Source organism: Peromyscus maniculatus, chromosome 1 (assembly GCF_049852395.1).
Source record: "Peromyscus maniculatus bairdii isolate BWxNUB_F1_BW_parent chromosome 1, HU_Pman_BW_mat_3.1, whole genome shotgun sequence".
Classification (NCBI taxonomy): domain Eukaryota; kingdom Metazoa; phylum Chordata; class Mammalia; order Rodentia; family Cricetidae; genus Peromyscus; species Peromyscus maniculatus.
In genome coordinates this window covers 51,239,855-51,258,736 of record NC_134852.1, presented here as the reverse complement: position 1 = coordinate 51,258,736, position 18,882 = coordinate 51,239,855, and the positions used below count along the sequence as shown (strand labels likewise).

The 18,882-nt window shown below is 47.4% G+C and overlaps 1 protein-coding gene across 3 annotated transcripts; it reads left to right on the top strand.

The window, feature by feature from the left end:
• Positions 1 to 4,145: 4,145 nt before the first annotated feature.
• Positions 4,146 to 18,666, top strand: Znf599 (zinc finger protein 599). Of its 3 annotated transcripts, none has more exons than XM_016003541.3 (4): positions 4,146 to 4,409; positions 13,546 to 13,672; positions 15,159 to 15,254; positions 16,506 to 18,666. In XM_016003541.3, exons 1-4 carry the CDS (start codon positions 4,392 to 4,394, stop codon positions 18,095 to 18,097), a joined length of 1,833 nt encoding a protein of 610 aa, XP_015859027.1. In that variant the 5' UTR covers positions 4,146 to 4,391; the 3' UTR covers positions 18,098 to 18,666. The 3 variants fall into 3 exon arrangements, with proteins under 3 accessions (XP_015859027.1, XP_042124179.1, XP_076403066.1); XM_042268245.2 differs by lacking the exon at positions 4,146 to 4,409 and adding an exon at positions 11,643 to 12,946; XM_076546951.1 differs by lacking the exon at positions 4,146 to 4,409 and adding an exon at positions 11,645 to 12,946 and having other exon boundaries at positions 13,546 to 13,635; positions 13,735 to 15,254.
• The last annotated feature ends 216 nt before the right edge of the window (positions 18,667 to 18,882 follow it).

The window sequence follows — 18,882 nt, the reverse complement described above, 5'->3', positions numbered from 1 at the left end:
TCCCAGGTGTGTTTCTTAGAGACAGCAAGTAGATGGACTCTGGATGTTTTTGCACTAAATGCATGTGTTTAGGTACACATACACAGTACTTGTGTGGAGATTAGAGGATATCTTGCAGAAGTTGCTTCTCTTCCACCATGTGGGTTCCAGGGATCAACCTCAACTTGTCAAACTTGGCAGCACATGCTTTTATTTACTGAGGCATCTCACCAACACTGCATCTTGTTTTAACCCAACTGACCTAGAACAGCAGGTCATTCTTCAGTGACACAGTCTTGAGAAGGAAGGTCCAAGGAACCAAAGCTAAAGAAGACAGAGCACATGGGTTCAAGAGGTCTTGCATAAGCTCTGTCTTATGTCAAGCAAATTGATAAGAAGTACAGCATCATATACAATTTTCAGAGGAGAAAAGGGATGAAGTCATAGAAACTATCATATAATGGGATGAAGCCAGCAGAAAACTAATCAAACGATACTGCTCAAGGTGAACACAGACTATCTCAAGAACAGACCAAGCACACAGAGGTCTTGAGATTGAACACTACAGCCCTGAATGGTGCAAAGAGTTGGGTTCTCAGGATCTGAAGCCACAGCTCCCTCAAAGCCCTGACCCCAGACCATTACCAGCCCTGACCAGCTGTGTTCCTTCCCTATACATCAGGGCCTCTGGAAAAGCCCAGCACCCAACCCCCAATCTTCTAGCGATGACTTTTAATTGGGGAATGACATCATCAATATTTAGAATTGTTATTGAAAGATGTGTATTAATTCCTGTCATTTTATTCATTTGGAAGTGTTCAGTGTTTTCCCAAACCCAGTTTGTTTAGTTACTATTTTTATTTATTTAGTCATCTACTTTTTCCCTTTTGGGTTTGTTTATCAATCTCTTTAAACCAAAAGCTTCCTTCCAGTATCCTCTATAGAGCTGGATTAGTGATAGAAACTTCTTAAATCTGTTTTTAGCATGAAATACCATTATTTCCCCCACCAATTTAGACAGTTTTCTGGGTATAGTAGACTAAATTGTCAGCTGCAGTCTTTCAGAACTTGAAATAAATCTCTCTGTGCCCATCTTGCTTTTAAAGTTTTATGGAGAAATCAGGTGTTACTCTCATGGACTTCTTTTTGTTGTGAGGTATCCCCCAGAGAAGACTACTTGGACGTGGGTTCACAGAGAGTCCTTATTAGCTGTCCAGTTCAGGACCCCAGTACAGCACTGAGTCTTTCTCAGGGTGAGCTTTTAAGCACAAAAATCACATTCTGGCTTGACAGACTTCAGTTAACAAGAGCAGTTAGCCAGAAGCAGAACAACAAGAGTGAAAAAGCAAGATTAGTACATCCAGGGACTTGCCCAGAACTTTGACTTCCATGGACTACATCTTTGTTCTCACTTTGGCAGCTGTTGCTGCCCACATGCTGGTTTGCAAGGCCTGTCTGGTACTTCGCACGGCATCAGCTGTGCTGAGGTCTGGGGGCCGTAATACCTTCATATGTTTCTTTCTCACAGCTCGCTCTCCATGCAGCTTCTTTGTTCTATACGGTTAGTACTTGTCTTAGTTAGGGTCACTATTGCTGTGATGAAACACCATGACCAAAAGCAACTCAGGGCGGAAAGGGTTTGTTTCACTCACCGTTTCATATAACAACAGTTCATCATCAAAAGTAGTGAGAATGGAGACTTGAGCAGGACAGGAACCTGGAGGCAGGAGCTGATGCAGAGGCCATGGAGAGGTGCTGCTTACTGGCTTGCTCCTCATGACTTGCTCAGCCTGCTTTCTTATAGAACCCAGGACCACCAGCCCAGAGATGGCACCACCCACAATGGGCTGGGCCCTTCCTCACCAATCACTAATTAAGAAAAGCCCAACGGTTGGATCTTATGAAGGTATTTTCTCAACGGAGGACCCCTCCTTTCCAGTGACTACCTTGTGTCAACTTGACATAAAACTAGATGGCATGGTACTTTAACTATAACATGACATGGATTTATCTTCTGGTCCAGTCTTTCGGGTGTTCCGTAGCCTGTTGTGCTTATGCGGGCCTCTCTTTCTCTTGGGGAATTGTCTGCCATGATTTTTTTTGAAAATATTTTCTATGCTTTTAGCATGTAGTATTTCTCTTCTATGCTCAGAATTCGTAGATTTTGTCTTTTCAAGATGTCCCAGAGACCTTGCATGATCCATCTGTGTGTTTTAAAATGTGCTTGACTTGCACCAGTTCCTCTACCTTGTCTTCAGGCCTGACAAACCAGTCTTCTTGTGGTCCGTCCTATTAGTGAGGCTTTTCATTGGCTTTTTATTTGACTTAATGATTTTTTTCCCATTTCACTTTAGGTTTTTTTTCAATACTTCTGCTACCCTGGTCAGGGTCAGGTTCAGTGTTTCCAAGTTCTTAGCTTTTGTAGCTAGAGAATTTCTCTCCAGCTCCCACCAAATCCCGCCAGTCCTGGAGCCCACTTATAAAATAAACACACAGACTCTTACATTATTTAAACTGCTTGGCCATTAGCTCAGGCCTGTCATTGTCTAGCTCTCACTCTTGTATTCAGCCCATTTCTATTCATCTTTACTTTGCCACATGGCTCGTAGCTTACTGGTACCTTACATTTTTCTTGTTCTGGCGGTGGCTCCAGACAGTCTCTCCCTCTCCCTTCCTGTTCCCTCAATTCTCCTCTCTGTTCGTCCCACCTTCCTGTCTGGCTACTGGCCAATCAGTATTTTATTTATATAGAGTGATATCCACAGCAGCTTTTTAACCAAAGACATGGCAGCATGCAGGCAGACATGGTGCAGGAGAAGGTGCTGATAGTTCTACATCTTGGTCTGCAGGCAGAAGAAGCAACTGTCCCACACTGGGTATGGCTTGAACATATATGACCTCAAAGTCCACCTCCACCGTGACACACTTCCTCCAACAAGACCACATCTCTGAATAGTGCTGTTCCCTATAGTCTAAGCATTCAAACACATGAGCCTATGGGGGCCAGTCCTATTTAAACCACCACATGCACCTCAAGATCCTAGGGGGAATAACAGCCATAACAAAATCAGTAGGTAGAAAGGCTTAATGAAACAGCAAAAAAATAATGAAATTAGTAATACAAAGAGTCAATACAACAAAGAGTTGACTCTTTGTAAAGGTAAAATAAATAGCCTTGGTCAAACTAACCAAAGAAAAGAGAATGGTCAAATTAATAAAAATTAGAGACCAAAAGGAGATGTTACAACTAATACCAATAACATTCAGAGGCTCATTAGGGAATGTTTTGTAAAGTCATGCTTAACTAAATAAGCCCAGGTTTTGCCCATCCACCACTTCCCTGGAACCCTATAAGGGCTTTTGGAGAAGTGACAATCTTGGCCAATACCTCACATGGCCATGTTCAGCTCCTAAGACATGGGGAAGTGGCTCTTGCAGGGGATCTTGGGCCTAGTGGATCTCACAGGACTGAGTGTGGCTCAACCAACCCATGGCTAGTGACTGAAACAAAGAGGGACAGATGATGGGCGCTGCTCCACCATCATTACTTCAGACCCTTCTGAAACGCTGGCCACTTGGAAAATTAGCCCTGGAACATTTCTGTTGGGACCTTAAAGTATTCTTAATAATATTTGTACTATCTGTGTGGGGAGACTGGTCACACAGCTGTGGTCCAAAAGCCCCAGAATGGATAAAATATCGGAATCAAGCACATTCCTGTGAGCTAGTGTGGACCCAAATAGCCATGTCTACCCTTAGAAGAGGGAATGATCAAAGGTGTTCCATATTAAACTACGTTCCCCTAAAACACATGTTTCCTGTGATGTTGAAGTCAACACTCAGTAGAAGGTGGTCATTTTTTTGTGGATGGTCTTTACAGAGAATATTCAAGTTTAAATGAAGTCATTGGTATTGACCCAAAGGGGTGAGGGGTGTCTTAGGACATGGAGACAAACACAAAGGGAGACAATCCAAGGACAGCCGGAGAGAAGACTACCAAGTGTTAGGAATGACCCTTCTACACACACATTTCACAAAGCACCCTGTCTTACAGAGAACAGTGCGCTCCCAGTGCCGCTGGGATGCGGATTAAAAAGAAAACACTCCATTTCCCAGAAAGCAAAGCCGCGGTCTGGGAAATGACGCACTGCGGAGTAGGCGTTCTTGGGGACCACGGGGGCGGGACTTCCGACGTTCGGTCTCCGAGTGTCATTCTGGGTTCCCGGGCCCGCCCCTTCCCAGCGGTTCACGGTTCTGGGAAGGAGCGGGCTCCTGAGAATCGAGAGGGGCGACCGAGGAGGACCCCGAGGACAGAGGATCCACTTTCACCTTCCGCGTGAGGCGCGCGCTCCTTCGCAGCCTAGCACCGCTGCCCGCCGCACGCTTTCGGGGCCTCACCACCCGTGATCCCCATGGCGACGCCCGCACTGGTGAGTGGCGGGTCCCTGCTCTGGGTACTGGATCCTAGAACTCCAGCCCTTCCCGCGTCGGTGCCCTGGGATCTGGAAGCAGCGGGGTCCTCAGGAGGCTCCCGTGTCGGGCTCTAACCTTGGGGCCAGCGTTTCGCTGCCCTTGGCGTCCCTTCCCTGGTTCTGAAACGGAATGTCTATAGTAATTCCCTCCTGAGAGAACTGGACCCGGTACGTGTGTGGCCTGTGCTCAGCAGCACCCAGACAGCATCACTCTGTGGGCGGCTTCGGTGGCATCCCTGCAGCCAGCAGGGTGTCTCTGATTGCTGTTTTGCTGGCAGGCAAAGGGACTGGGTTTATCTTCACAGCGAATTTGGCTTGCCCCCGAACAGCACTGAATCTGTCTTCCTTTTAACACATTTGAACTTGTACTGCAAAGCAAATCCGTTAAAATACTCGATAATGACGGTGCTTTGGGGATGCACATACACAGTAGACCCACAGTTACTTTACAGCATGTCACTCTGTTCACTGTCAGCATGGGCCTGATCACTTTTAGGACTACTTTTTCCGTTTTCGTGTGTGTGTGTGTGTGTGTGTGTGTGTGTGTGTGTGTGTGTGTGTGTGCGCGCGCGCGCGCGCTGCTACACGTGTATGAAAGTGCAGGTACACTTTTGTGGGCATGAATACTCAAGCTTAAGTTTAATATCAGGAGTCTTCTTCCAAATACCCTTCCAAAGGTGTTGATCTCTCAATCAAACCTAGAGCTTGTGGATATGGCCAGGCTTGCTAGCTAGCTTGCTCTGGCTCAACTGTTTCCTTCTTTTGAAGCTAGACTTATAAACGAATCCCTAGGCCTACCCAGCATTTCCGTGGATTTTGCGGCTCTGAACTTCTTTCCTCTCAGTTATCCGCCATGCATTTTAACTGCTGACACATTTCTGGAGTCCACAGCTAGACAACCTCACTTTTCCTCACCTGGCCTGCGGTATCGGTCCATTCCAGCCTTGCTCTGTCAGCATTTGTGGGGCACAGGCACAGAAGGCACAGCTCTCTGCTGCCCCCCCCCCCAGCAGTCTGAGGAATTCCCTTGGACCTTTGGGGACCTCAAACTCATGCCATGCCAGGACCCGCAGCTTCAATGCTGAAAAGAATTTTAGGGTTAGTCGGGTTTGAAACTGAGTTGGGGTTTAATGAAAGCATTTTAATAGGGTCTTAAGAGGGGAGGAGAGGGTCTTCACAAAGATCAGACACACCAGAAAGCATGGTTGTGGGCTTCTCTGAGAGAAAGGTGCAGTTGTTTTTTACAAAAGTCATTCAGGATTTTGGTGGGATTTAAATTACTATCATCAAAGGGTTGCTAAGAAACTTAAATAAGATGGTGGCTGCTTCCTGAGGGGTACCCGACAGGACTATAGTCCATCGGGTGACAATCTGGCTCACACGGTCAAGGGAAGTGGGCCAGCTTTACTGTAAACAGAATTAGCTGATATGTTTGAGAATCTTGGGCAGAGTGTGGAGGGGGAAGAGGGAGGCCCTGTCCGAGGTCACACATGTTCTGGCCTCAGCCTGGCATGTTCCCGTAACGTGAAAATACCTCTACACAGAAGGAGTGCCGGCTGCCAGCAGCCTCCACAGCAGATGTTAATAATGCCACATTCTTTTTAAAAACGTATTTATTTCATTTTATGTGTGTGAATGTTTTTATGTGCACCATATGTATACCTGGTACCCATGCAGGCCAGAAGTGGGCATCAGACCCCCTGAAACTGGAGTTACAGACAGCTGCCAGGTGGATGTGTTATGCCCACATTTTGAGTCCCCCAAGACCACCAAGGAGCCGATTTCTGATGCAAAGACAAAAGGTTTCTTTATTCAAGCCAAGCCCAGGCAGGGACCTCATCTGACACTTCGTTATAGCAAGTAAAGGAAGAAAGCCCCGAGCACTTATTACAAGGGATTTATATAGGAAAAAGTTTACAAGCGGTGGGTTACATGTCTTAGTGTCCTAGGATTGGACAAGGGAGCTGGGGTGAGGTAGTTCTTTGAAGTTATCGGCTGAACTATAAGCGTGCAATTACTAATGGCTGACAGGATGTAGGGCATCTATAGAGACATACATTTTTTACTCCCTATATCCTGTTTTACTGGGTTCAGGATATACATTTAGATTTATTATTCCAGCCCTATTTCCACATGAGTTCAGTCACCAGTCAAGAGATACCTTGAGATGGGGACCAATGCTCAAAGGGGCTACTGATTTTTTCCCCCTTCAGATGATGGGAATTGAACCTGGGTCCTCAGCAAGAGTAACACATGGTCTTAGCCACTGAGCTGTCTCTCCAGCCCTGTGTTACGTTCCTGATCCTGGCCGGGGAGGAGCTGCAGCCAGACTCCAGAGGGATGAGCAAGTGTCTTTCCCTCCCCAAGTCCCTGCAGTGTCCTGTAATTCTGTCCCGACTCAGTTCCAGGGTCATTTCAGAGAGTCCTCCCCTAATCGCTTCATCTAAAGTTTCTCTCAACTGCCCTCATTTCACCCCCTTTGGTTTTCAGAACCCTTAGAATTATCTGACTTCCTTCAATACGTATATTGATACCCGAACTCTGTTGTTCCAGTGCGGGGGATCAAACCCGAGTCTCATACACTTAAGGCAAATGCTCTGTCACCGTGCTCGGTCCCCAACTGACTGCTAACATCTTATTGCAGGTCTGTCCCCAACCCTGGAATGTACGCTCCCACAAAGGGTGGACTTTGTGTTATGTATTTAGTAAGTGGTTAGTGAGTGAGACCCTGCCCTCCCAGGCGTCTGTCAGCCTCAGACTGGATCTCAACCTTCCCCCCATGGTTGCAGTCTTCAGTCCATGCTGGCTAAAACGCCTCAAGCTTGTTTACCCTCTTTTGTCACTTTGACCCTGGTGTGTGACACTGTTCCTGGGGAGATGTGAACAAATGTCTTCACCCCACATAGGGAACTGGCAACACACCAAATTAAAGATAGTACCAATGTAAGTAAACTTGTTGCAACTCTGTGGGTTTGGTCCCACAGATTTTGGCACCAAAATGTGGGTTTTGCAACTCTGGGGGAGAGGTATCCTGACCACTGGGGGAGTCAGGCAACCGCTGGAGCTGCAATGAGACAGCAGCCCTGGAGGGCGAGGTAGCCGCTTAGAACAGTTGACAGCTGGAGGGCTGCTTCGAGAAGTTATTCTGACTGCTCGGGAGAGTCAGGCCTGGAGCTGTTAGGACAGTTCAGCAGGGAAGGGTATCCTGACTGCTCGGGAGAGTCAGGCCTGGAGCTGCTATGATAGTTCAGCATGGAAGGGTATCCTGACTGTTCCGGAGTCAGGCTATACCTGGTGTGATGGGGGATGGTCTCCCCGCACCCCACGATAAAGCAATCCTGCTCCTCTCCTGGAGAGCCACTACAGCTGAGCTTTGCTCAGGCCCCCCACTTAAGGGGGCTTCCTAGCAGAGCTCTGCTTCTCTAGCCTAAGATGTTACTTCTTTTGCTTCTCTCTGCAAAAGGGGAACCCCCTGAAGAAATGTAGCAATCTGGAGCAAAGTGTTACTTTTTCAGCTCTCCCTTGCTCTTTCCACTGAGGGACGTCTCTGCGCCAGTGAATGAAGATCTTCACACACAAAACTTTTGAGAAAGAGATTTATTTGGGAGAGAGGAGTCCAGAAGAGTAGCTGCATCTACCAGGGTGGAGAGAACAGCCCACAACTGACCAGGCAGGGTGGTTTATATAGAATGTCTTGGGGGTGGAGTCAACCAGGGATTGGTTAGTTTGTTTTGTTTTGTTTTTTCTGCCTAGGGATTGGTCTATTTCGTGGGCTAGGGGCAGAGATGGCCCTGATTTCAGAGCCAAACTGTGTTTATTTCATTGACTTTTCTTGGTTTTTTGATACTAATTCTAAGACCAGGCATATTTCTTTCACTGACTCGGATTCTAGGAACCAAGAGTGTTTCTTTGGTACTGGTTTCAGAGTTAGGGCATGTTTCTTTGGTTCTGGGTTTGGAGATAAAGTGTTCATTTCTCTGGCTCAGGTCCTAAACCCAGGCTGTATTTCTTTCCCTGGTTCTTGACTTCAGGGCCAGGGTCTACTTTCCTGGTCTGTGATTGGTTGGTTTCACAGGTCAGTTGGCCAGGGGCAGAGATGACTCTGATCTGAGCCAAACTGTGTTTCTTTCTGCCCTGATCTGAGCCATCTTTCCCTAGTTCTGGGCTCCAGGGTCAGGGTGGGTTTCTTTAGCCAGCCCCTTTTCCCTACAACCAAAGTCCAATCTAGTGAACCAATGAGTTTTATTGAAGTTATTTACAGGAATATTGGCAGTGGTTCTTTACTGGGGCCCAATGACTGCAGACAGCTGTATCACCACAGCCCACTCTAGCATGGTGACAGATCACAAAAGCTGGAAATCTAGAGCATGCTGCACTACCTGCAGGCATCTCAACAGTTTGGAGTGCAGCTCTTTCAGACGTTGTTATGGTCTGAGCCTCTTCCAAGGTAGCTCAACAGTTGGTGTCTCTTGATAGGCCTTACAACCTACATATGCTTGAGGAGACAAGGGTGACTTAGTTAGGGTTTCAGTTGCTGTGAAGAAACATCATGGTCATGGCAACTCTTATAAAGGAAAATATTTGATTAGGTGTCTTGCAGTTTCAGAGGTTTAGTCAGTTATCATCATGGCAGGACATGGTGGCATGCAGGCAGACACGGTGCTGGAGAAGGAGCTGAGAGTAGAGAAGGAGCTACATCTTGAGCCAACAGGCAACAGGAAATGGTCTGAAACACTGAGTATATATGAGACCTCAAAGCCTGCTTCCACAGTGACACACTTCCTCCAACAAAGTCACACTTCCTAATAGTGCCACTCCCTAGGAGTTTATGGGGGCCAGTTACATTCAAACTACCACAAGGGGTATAGTGAATCTGGTCAGTTTTGGGGACAACCTGAAACCCTTGAGTTGTCTACTTCCTGAGCATAGGGAGCTTCCCTGCAGGGTGGAGTATTATGTCTTGCAGGAAATTGCTGCAGCAGTCCTCAGATCTACTTCCAAGCTGCCCCTTGAATGTGTGCTGCTTTGCTCTTTCCCTGCCCCGCCTGCAGGGCTACAACGGGTTCTTGACCACCCTAAGGAGAGAATGTAGGGACAGGAGATACAAAGGAAAACACACCAAGTCTGGATTCTGATCAAGGTGCAACTTTATTTCTCTTCCAGAAAGGTTTATATAGTTCCTGCAGGGTGGGGGGAGCAAGAAGCTGCCATCTGCATAAGGTGGGGCAAGCTAACAGGATGTTTGTATAGGATGTTTACAGGGTGAGGGTCAAGGGCTCTGACTCAATGTCCTGTTGCTAGGCAACCTGACTATAAGCTGATCTAGTTCCCTGTCTTATCGGGCGTCTGTATTTTTCCACTGACTAGAGATTCTGTCCTTGTCCCTGACATTTCTCAGTGTGCTGCATGCCACAGGATTATGCAGTGAGAGTTCAACTGTCATTTAGGAGGCCAACCGACCAGAAACATGAATTCCGTCAGAGGAACCCATCATACAAGGCGTTTTGGAATTACTGTCTTTTGGATAGATAGCTGTTCTTGCTGTAGAAGCCATAGCTCTTCCCATCTGTTACATTTATTGGGCATGATTTCCCTATGCATTGGTGCATCTGAGTGACCTCCCTCAGCTATGTGTGAAGGCAGTCACACAGTTAAAACCTTGGTTTCTCACAACCAGGTCTTTGTTCCGTTTTCCAGTATAAACTTAGAGGTCTGCCCTCCTGCAGTTATCTTTATTGGCAGGTGTTTGGTCAGTGTTAGTGTCCAGGCAAAAGAATCTCAATTGAGACTTTTACAGACACCTAAGGACAAAGAATTACAAGTCTGGATTTGTTGATTCACAGCCCTCAGATAGATAGGGAATAAGCTAGCCCTGCCAGCAGATAAGAGAGATGATGACCCAAACTAACCTCTCACTAACTTTAAATGAATTCTTCACTCCTCGTACTTACCTTCACCTCGGTTTATTAATATGAGATTTTAGCTTAGAGATTTACTGCTTGTGATAACAGGAAAAGTAATCAACCATTTGCTGGGTCTTGGAGGATGATAATCTCCCCACTGACCCGCTGAGATAATGCTGCTATAACCAGAATGGCAGAGAGGTACAGGTTCCCTTTCTTGTGCAAAATAGGCTTAGATCCTCCCCTTGTTCTAACCGCTTAAGGCAAAAGGTGTAATCTTTAGATCTGAAAGCTTCTTTAAGGCTAACTGACAGTTGGTGAAAGTACTATAGTGGACCAGACACTGTAAGTATTCCTCTGTTGCTTACATAGGTTGCCTAGTTACCGGACACTCCCTCCACCCACTGGGAAAGCGGTGCTCATGCTGCTTGGATAGAAGCAGAGCAGGGGGAAAGGCAGTTTTTACCTTATTTGTGACTCTAGACTGATTATAGACCGGTAGCTTATTATCTAGCCATGCTTAGGAATGTAGTTAAGCACATGGATTCCCTCTTAGATTCCTTTGTTGATTTACTCTCTTGTTGACCTCATGAGGAAACTTCCACTAACCACTCCTACCTTGTGCCATAAAAGAAGCTGACAGGTATTGCCCTGTGTGAAAATCTTCTCTCTTCTTTATGACCCTGAGAAACTCAAGCCTTGTGCTTTGCATTGCCAAAGAATTGCTGATGGTAAGTGTGTATAAGCTGGGCCCCTTGTAGTACATGAAGAACAACAAGGAAGAATAGAGAGAGTAAAGACATTTGGTGTGAGCAGATTCATTCCTTCGCGCTCAGATCCTTTAGATATCGCTTGTTGTAGCGCCTTGATTGACCCCTGAAAGAGGACTTGAAGGCTGGCCCTGAAAGGACCTCGTTACCAGTGTGCTTCACAAGTAGACAGGAACCTGTCTCAGCCAGGAACCCACAGTAGGTAGGGAAGCCTATGAGTGACACCCAAAGGACCCTTTGCAAGGTTTTCACTCTAAGCGTGGAAATGATGGAGGCTCCAGGGATCCTTCCAGGCTGAGGTTCCTCATGGAAAAAGCTTTTTTCAAGGAAACACAAGAGGACCTTGGGGGTCATGGGCTTTCATAAGTTGCGCACATGTTTCTAAGGAAGGTGAGATTGTGGCTGGCAAATGCTTACCTATGCTGCATCCTTGCCCAAGATAGACATCATGCTCCAGGTTGCTACCCATGTTCATAGAGCCATGGTGGCCATTGTCCTTGGTCACTTAGTTACCAGATATATAAGTAATCTTAGAGAACTGTGTGAATAATGGCTCATTAAAACCAAACAAAACAGTGTGAGCCAGGCCTGGTGTCTTGGGGCTTCTATTGCCATGGTAAAACACCATGACCAAAAGTAACTTGGGGAGGAAGGGGTTTATTTTATCTTGTAGCTTGTAGTCCATCAATCCAGGGAAGTCAGGGCAGGAACTTAAGGCAGGAAACTGGAGGTAGGAACTGATGCAGAAGCTATGGAGGAGGGCTGCTTATTGGCTCGCTCAGTTTGGTTTCCTATACACCTTAGGACCACCTGCCCAGAGGTAGCACCACCCACAGTAGGTTGGGCCCTTCTGCATAAGTCATCCATCAAGAAACTGCCCCACAGGCTTGTGTAGATGCCGATCCTATGGAGGGGTTTCCTCAATTGAGGCTCCCTCTTCCAAAATGACTCTGGCCGGCACACATGGTGACTCACGCCTTTAATCCCAGCCCTCAGAAGGCAGAAGAAGCAGGTGTGTGTGTGTGTGTGTGTGTGTGTGTGTGTGTGTGTGTGTGTGTCTGACTGTCTGTCTGTCTGTCTGTCTGTGTGTCTGGGCATCTTCCTGCAGTTCCAGCTTCTGTGATCTGACATTCTCGTGTTTGGTTTCTTGGTGTCTCCTCCGCCAGGGATTATTATGGGAGAAATGGAGTCCCTCCCATCTCTGTCATTCGGGCAGTTGCTTCCCCACAGGAGGGAAGTGAACCAGCTCAGCAGGATGAGTGAGATGTCTTCACAGTCCAGCCAGCAGGGCCCACCAGCATGGGAGGCTCTCTAAGAGCTTGATCCAGCCCTGCCTGTGTACGTGGGTCTGTGATACCTTAGGCTGATGTCTGGCATCAACTGCTGTGCACCTGATTAATTGATTAATTGAGGCAGTGTCTCCCCGTTGAATACAGAGCTCACTTTCTGGCTCATCAAGCTGGCCATCTTGCTCTGGAGATCCTCTGCCACCCAGCATATACATGGGCACTGGAATCCGAAATCCTGCCCTTATGACACAAGCCCTTCACCCACAGCCGTCTTCCCAGCCTGTTGGAACACGGTCCAAGAATGGAGTCATGTGAAGAGAATTCTGAGTGCTTGTGAGACAACGCCAAGGAAACAAGAGTCTTGTGACCTCAGTTTCTTCCAAACACAGACTTGTCCTTGGAATGTGTCTTCATGCCCCTCCCAGGTGTAGCAGACAGGAGTGAGTTGACTTCAGCTGTTGTTCACGTGCTTCTGTGGAAAGACATGTTTTTGCCACGTGCAGCCTGTCCTTGTGACTGCACATTTTACTCAGGTGACTGACTCGTCTTAACCCTCAGAGTATAAGTTGTCTGATGCTCCGAATAAAGCTGGCTGTCACACGAGTTTTAGGCCCTGCTTTCCCAGGTTCACACCACCGACTGGAGCAGCAAACATCAGCCTTGCCTTTGGTTACCGTTTGTTTGTTTGTTTGTTTGTTTGTTTGTGACAAGGTTTCTCTGTGTGTGGCCCGACTGTCCTGATTACTCAGCTATGATGGGCTCTAGTCAGGCCGTGCAAACTGGTGAAGCTCAGCAGCTGAGGTGGTGATCACTGTTTGAATTACAGTGTCCTCAGCCCCGGCTCCCTAAGCCCAGCTCTTCTAACATCACAGCTCACCATAGGGTGTTCACCATCACACATTGTTTTGTTTCCTTCTCCAGAGCCTTCCCACACAGGAGGCTTCTCTCTCCCATCCCTTCGGAATCTGTCAAAGGCACCTCCATCTGGAGCCTGGGTGCCAGGCCAGGTCCTTAGGAGAAGGTCTGCAGTTCTGGCTTCGCCTCTGCATTCTTGCTCATAATGAGGGAACAGGCTGTCCAGTCTTGCATGTGATCTACACAGCCACCCAACCACCTCTGTTTATTATCCTAGGCCTTGCTTTCATTTGAAGATGTGGCCGTGACCTTCACTGTGGAGGAATGGGGACATCTGGACCTGGCTCAGAGGACACTGTACCAGGAGGTGATGATGGAGACCTGTGGGCTTCTGGTCTCACTGGGTAAGGATCCATTTCTCTTCTGCGTGCAGAGCTTAAAGCTGCCTTCATTGTACCCTCTGTAGGAGGAAGATGGCGTCACAGCCCAGCCAGCAGGGCCCACCGGGTGGGGCTCTCCCAAGAGGTTGATCCAGCTGTGATCCAAGCAAACGAGAGGCCAAGGCACAAGGAGCAAAAGCCCAAAGGCAGCGTGGCTGTGTAGCGAGTTCAAGACATACAGGATATCCTCTGCCCGCCCCCCAGAAAAGACAAGGATTCTTCAGACAGGCAATAAGATGTTTGTCCCCGGCACCTTTGGTGTCTCGAAGCAGCACAGCCTCACCTAAGTGACTTCTTTAGTTCCTGCCGCCTCCATTACTGACACATACATCCCAAGGCCTGGGCAAAGTGGCAGCCTATTGTTGAGCCTTCCACTCATGCAGAAAAGAAATCCCCTCCCAGGCCCAGCCTTGAGTGGGGATTATGAGCTTGTCAACTTCATGCCATTGTTCGGATGGTTTCATTTTTAGTGTAGCCTTTTAGTAACACCTGCACAGCAAGTGAGCCAATGTCTAGGCTGGGCCCGGAACAGATCTTGGACCATCCCCGTGCTACAGAGTCTACATAACACTCGAACCCAGTGTCTTCCACCTAAACCACTTTCCCGTCCTGCAGAGTGGCAGGAGTGGGAGCCCACCACGTCTCCCTCTCCCCAGACGTTCAGAAGGTTGGGGGCTCTGCAGCCTGCTGTCCACAGTGGGGTGAACTCTCTTGGTTTGTGCCTAGTTGGAGGAAGTATACCAGGAACAGCACCCTGGATGTGGGAACCAGCAAAGCAGAGTCCCTGAGGACAGGGAGCTCAGTGAAGGGAGGTTCAGTGCTCCGCCCCCATGGTCCCACCACTAAGCTCCACGCAAGGCATGTGGCAGCTGTCAGCAACCTTTGCCCAGTGAATGCCGACTGTGTTCTGTCTGCCGTGTGGGATTTTCCAGTGACTTTCCCATGGCTACTCAGCTTCTCTCTGTAAGCCTTCACATTTGGAAACATGTCCATCCTGTAAGCCAGGTGTATGACTCCACCTACTTAGATGCCCAGAGGCGCCACTGGCTCCTGCACGGCCAGCGTCCACCCCAGTTCTCCTGCCATATTCCCTGCTGCTCGGGGTCCTCAGGCTGACCCTGGTAGGGGTACCGGATGAGGCAGGTCCAACTGGAACAGTAAGCCTGCCTTGAACACCACAATTACAGGGGACCTTTGGAACCCAAGTGCTGGGTGCTTATGGCCAAAAATGTCTTTTGATTTTATTTGGGTTTGAAAGCAGGCCGTGCTAGGGAAGTGTGCTCCCCAGGCAGGTGGAATGCTTCTGACTCAGATCGGCAGAAAACGCCTTCCAAGGCAGGGGTTGTAGCTCCCTCCCTGGTTTCTGGCAGTGAGCTATGCACTCCTGTAAACATGAGTTTTTAATCCTGTCCTTACCTATAAATGCTGCTTTGTGTTTTTCTCATGCCAGGGCATCGTGTTCCCAAGCCAGAGCTGATCTACCTCCAGGAGCATCGGCAGGGAGTGTGGGCAGGGCAGAGTGGCCTCTCCCAATGCACATGCACAGGTAGGTGGCTGAGAGTGGCTGTGGGGCACCAAGGGGCAGCTGTGCTGATGCCACAGCCTGGTGGGTGTCAGCTGGTGAGACCATGGAGCACTCTCCTGTGGTCCCCTGGCTCCACACCCACCTCACACTCTGCCCTTGCTCAGACAACTTAGCCGTGTCAATAGTGATGCAGCGGTGGTTGTGCAGGTGTTTGTCTCTGCTCTGCTGACTTAGACACCTTTGGGTAAAGCCAGGAGTGGTGTAGCCGGATCGTGCGTCAGTCCTGTTCGCAGTGTTTTTGAGAAAACTCCAGTCTGATCTCCGTAGTGTTGGCGCTGATTCACATCTCAGCCGCAGTGTATTGACCGTCTGTCTCCTTGTGAGCATTTTCTTTTGTTTGTAGCTTGGATGATAGCTACACTGGTGGGGGAGGTGGAATTTTATATATATATATAAATGGCATTTATAGATGAGTTCTGGGAGATTTAACATTGTATTTTTAACCTCTTTTCCTACAGATCCTTACTGTTGTTCCTAATGTCAAGATTCATATAGATGCTATTGGCTCTGTGTTGTTCTGTTCACATAATTCACTATAGCAGACCTGGCATGTCTGTGCTTCTCACCCTTGCACTCACCTTCACTCTTGCATGTGCCAGAATCCTGACAATGTGTGTTCTCTGTCTCTCCCTGTCTACTTCCTCATTTCCATAATTCTCACCTTCACGTTTTCTTGGTATTCAGGATTCTGTCAAACCTTTGTACTTTGTCCTCACTAACTACAGTGTCTGTCTGTCCCCCCCAATCCCATCCCTCAGTTCTTCTACTTGGTAACTCTTATTCTCCCTTAGAAATAGGATCCTATACCAGTTTTTCTGCATATCCTCTGCTGATCTCTTTTGGCCATCCATCCAGGCCGAATTAGGCACAGCTTCTCTCTGTTGTCATAGCATCATGATACTTCCTTATACCACATTGACTGTACACATTGTACCCATTGCTTTGCCTACCTCCCCCATTCTGGAGTTTGGAGTGACCTCTGGGCTCATGGTTCTCTCTCCTCTATCCCAGCTTTTCCTCCTAGGTTTCCACTGAAAGACATTAAGAGCCCAAGCATGAGTGAATGAAAAAGAACTTATAAACATGGTTTTAAGACATAAGTGAATGCAATAATAACCTTCAGAGGCAATATTTTCATCTTCTGCTATACTAGTGTTTGTTTGGTTCTGTTTACTAATAAATAGACACCTGTTCTTGTTGGATTTCCTTTAGATGAAGAAGCAAAATCTGATGATGCCTCAAAACCCACTGCTCAGCTGACTTTCTATTTCCGAGAACTACTACCACAGAGATCCTCAGAGGACTCCAAGTTAGGGCAGACCAAGGATAAAGAAACATGGTCAGAAATGCCAGGTGGGAACACAAGGAGAACAGACTCTTCCAAGGAGACATGCCCTGGAAAGCTGAGTCATAAACATGATGCTTTGGAGACAGATGATGGTCTCTGTTTACGAGTCTTACAGGCACAAGCTACTCCACGAGACTCTGCCCACGAACATAATCCCCAAAGACCCGAAAAAGAGCCTGTGATTGATGTAGGGAGTCTTTATCAATGTAAAGATTGTGGGAAAGTGTTTAGGAATAATTGGACCTTAGTATGGCATCAGCAGATTCATGCTGGAATAAAGCCTCATGAGTGCAGTGAGTGTGGGAAAATCTGTCATCACATGGCTGACTTTATTCAGCATATGAGGATTCACAGCGGGAAGAAACTGCATAAGTGCATCGACTGTGGGAAGGCCTTCAGACGCAGTTCCCACCTCACTGAGCACCAGCGGATCCACACTGGAGATAGACCCTATGAGTGCCCAGAATGCGGGAAAACCTTCTCCCATCGCTCCACTTTCCTCCAGCACAAGACGACCCACTCTACAGAAAAGCCGTTCCTGTGCAAAGACTGCGGGAAAGCTTTTCACTACAGCTCTTCGTTTGCTCAGCACACGAGGATTCACACTGGGAAGAAGCTGTATGAGTGCAGCCAGTGTGGAAAGGCCTTTACTCACTCCTCCACTTTTGTAAAGCATAAGAGAACCCATACTGGAGAGAAGCCCTACGAGTGCAAAGACTGTGGCAAAGCGTTCACTCACCACTCCACATTTCTCCACCACAGCATGACTCACACGGGGGAAAAGCCCTTTGTGTGCCAAGAATGTGGGAAAGCTTTTTGTGTCAATGCAGCCTTCACTCAGCACATGAGAATCCACACTGGAGAGAAGCCGTACGTGTGCAGTGAGTGTGGAAAGGCCTTCACCCAGCGCTCCACTTTTATCAGGCATAAGAGGACACACACGGGGGAAAAACCCTTTGGGTGCAAAGAATGTGGAAGGGCCTTTTGTGACACCTCTTCTCTGATTCAACACATGAGGCTTCACACTGGGGAGAAGCCCTATGAATGCAGCGAATGTGGAAAGGCCTTCACCCACCACTCAGTTTTCATCCGACACACTAGAACTCACAGTGCAGTGAAACCCTTGGAATGCAAAGAATGTGCCAAAGCCTTTTACTATAGTTCTTCCTTCATCCGGCACATGAGAATTCACACTGGAGAGAAGCCTTATGTCTGCAGAGAATGTGGGAAAGCCTTCACTCAACCTGCAAATTTTCTTCGGCATAGTAGGATCCATACAGGAGAGAAACCCTTCGAATGCACAGTATGTGAGAAGGCTTTTTATGACACTTTTGCCTTAATTAGACACATGAGAACTCACACAGGAGAGAAGCCCTTTGAGTGCAGTGAATGTGGAAAAGCCTTCAGCCATAATTCTTCCTTCCTTCAGCACCGAAAGATCCATAGCAGGGTTTAAAAGATACAGGACAATCTTTTAGTTGTGTCCACCTCCATCCACACCTGAATAGCACATGCTAGCAAAACACTTTTCAATGTCACTATCAGGGGAAATCGTATGGCCAGAGAAATAATTTAGTTTCTGGAAATTCATACTGAAGAGACACGATTGTCATCCCTATAACGGCTTTTTGTGGTACATCATCATTTGTCATCTAAAGAATTATGTATTAAAAATCAGCCCAGCCTAAGCTTTGCACAATATCTGAGAATTGTCTGGAGTAAAACCCAGTTTTGCTAGGCATTTAGGTAAATGTCAGCAGCAATCATCCTTTTATTTATACAGCAAACCTAACTTGGGTATTTTAAAGCAGCAAGGAAAAAGGAGGAGACAAATGAGCAAAGGTGAAAAAAAATGTATGCATGACCTCTCTGATTTCCCTAGGAAGCAGTGAAATTGTCATGGTAGCGTGAGAGATCTAAAAGACCTCACCCCCATGTGTTTTCACACCCCCAGAGAGCTGCACCATTAGGAGCACTATTCCAGCATTTCTTTTTCTTTTTTAATAAAAACTTTTCCATACAATATATTTTGATCAGATTCTTTTCCGTCCCCCAAACATTTTTTTTTCAATGGTTTTGATTATAGGAGCTAGTTTTGTTTGTTTTGTTTTGTTTCCTTTTGTTGGTGTGTGCCACTGTACACATGTGGAAGTCAGATGATAGTTGCCAGGAAATTGAACTTGGGCTGTCCTACTAGGGTGGCCAGTGCCTTTACCAATGAGCCATCTCACTGGCCACCTT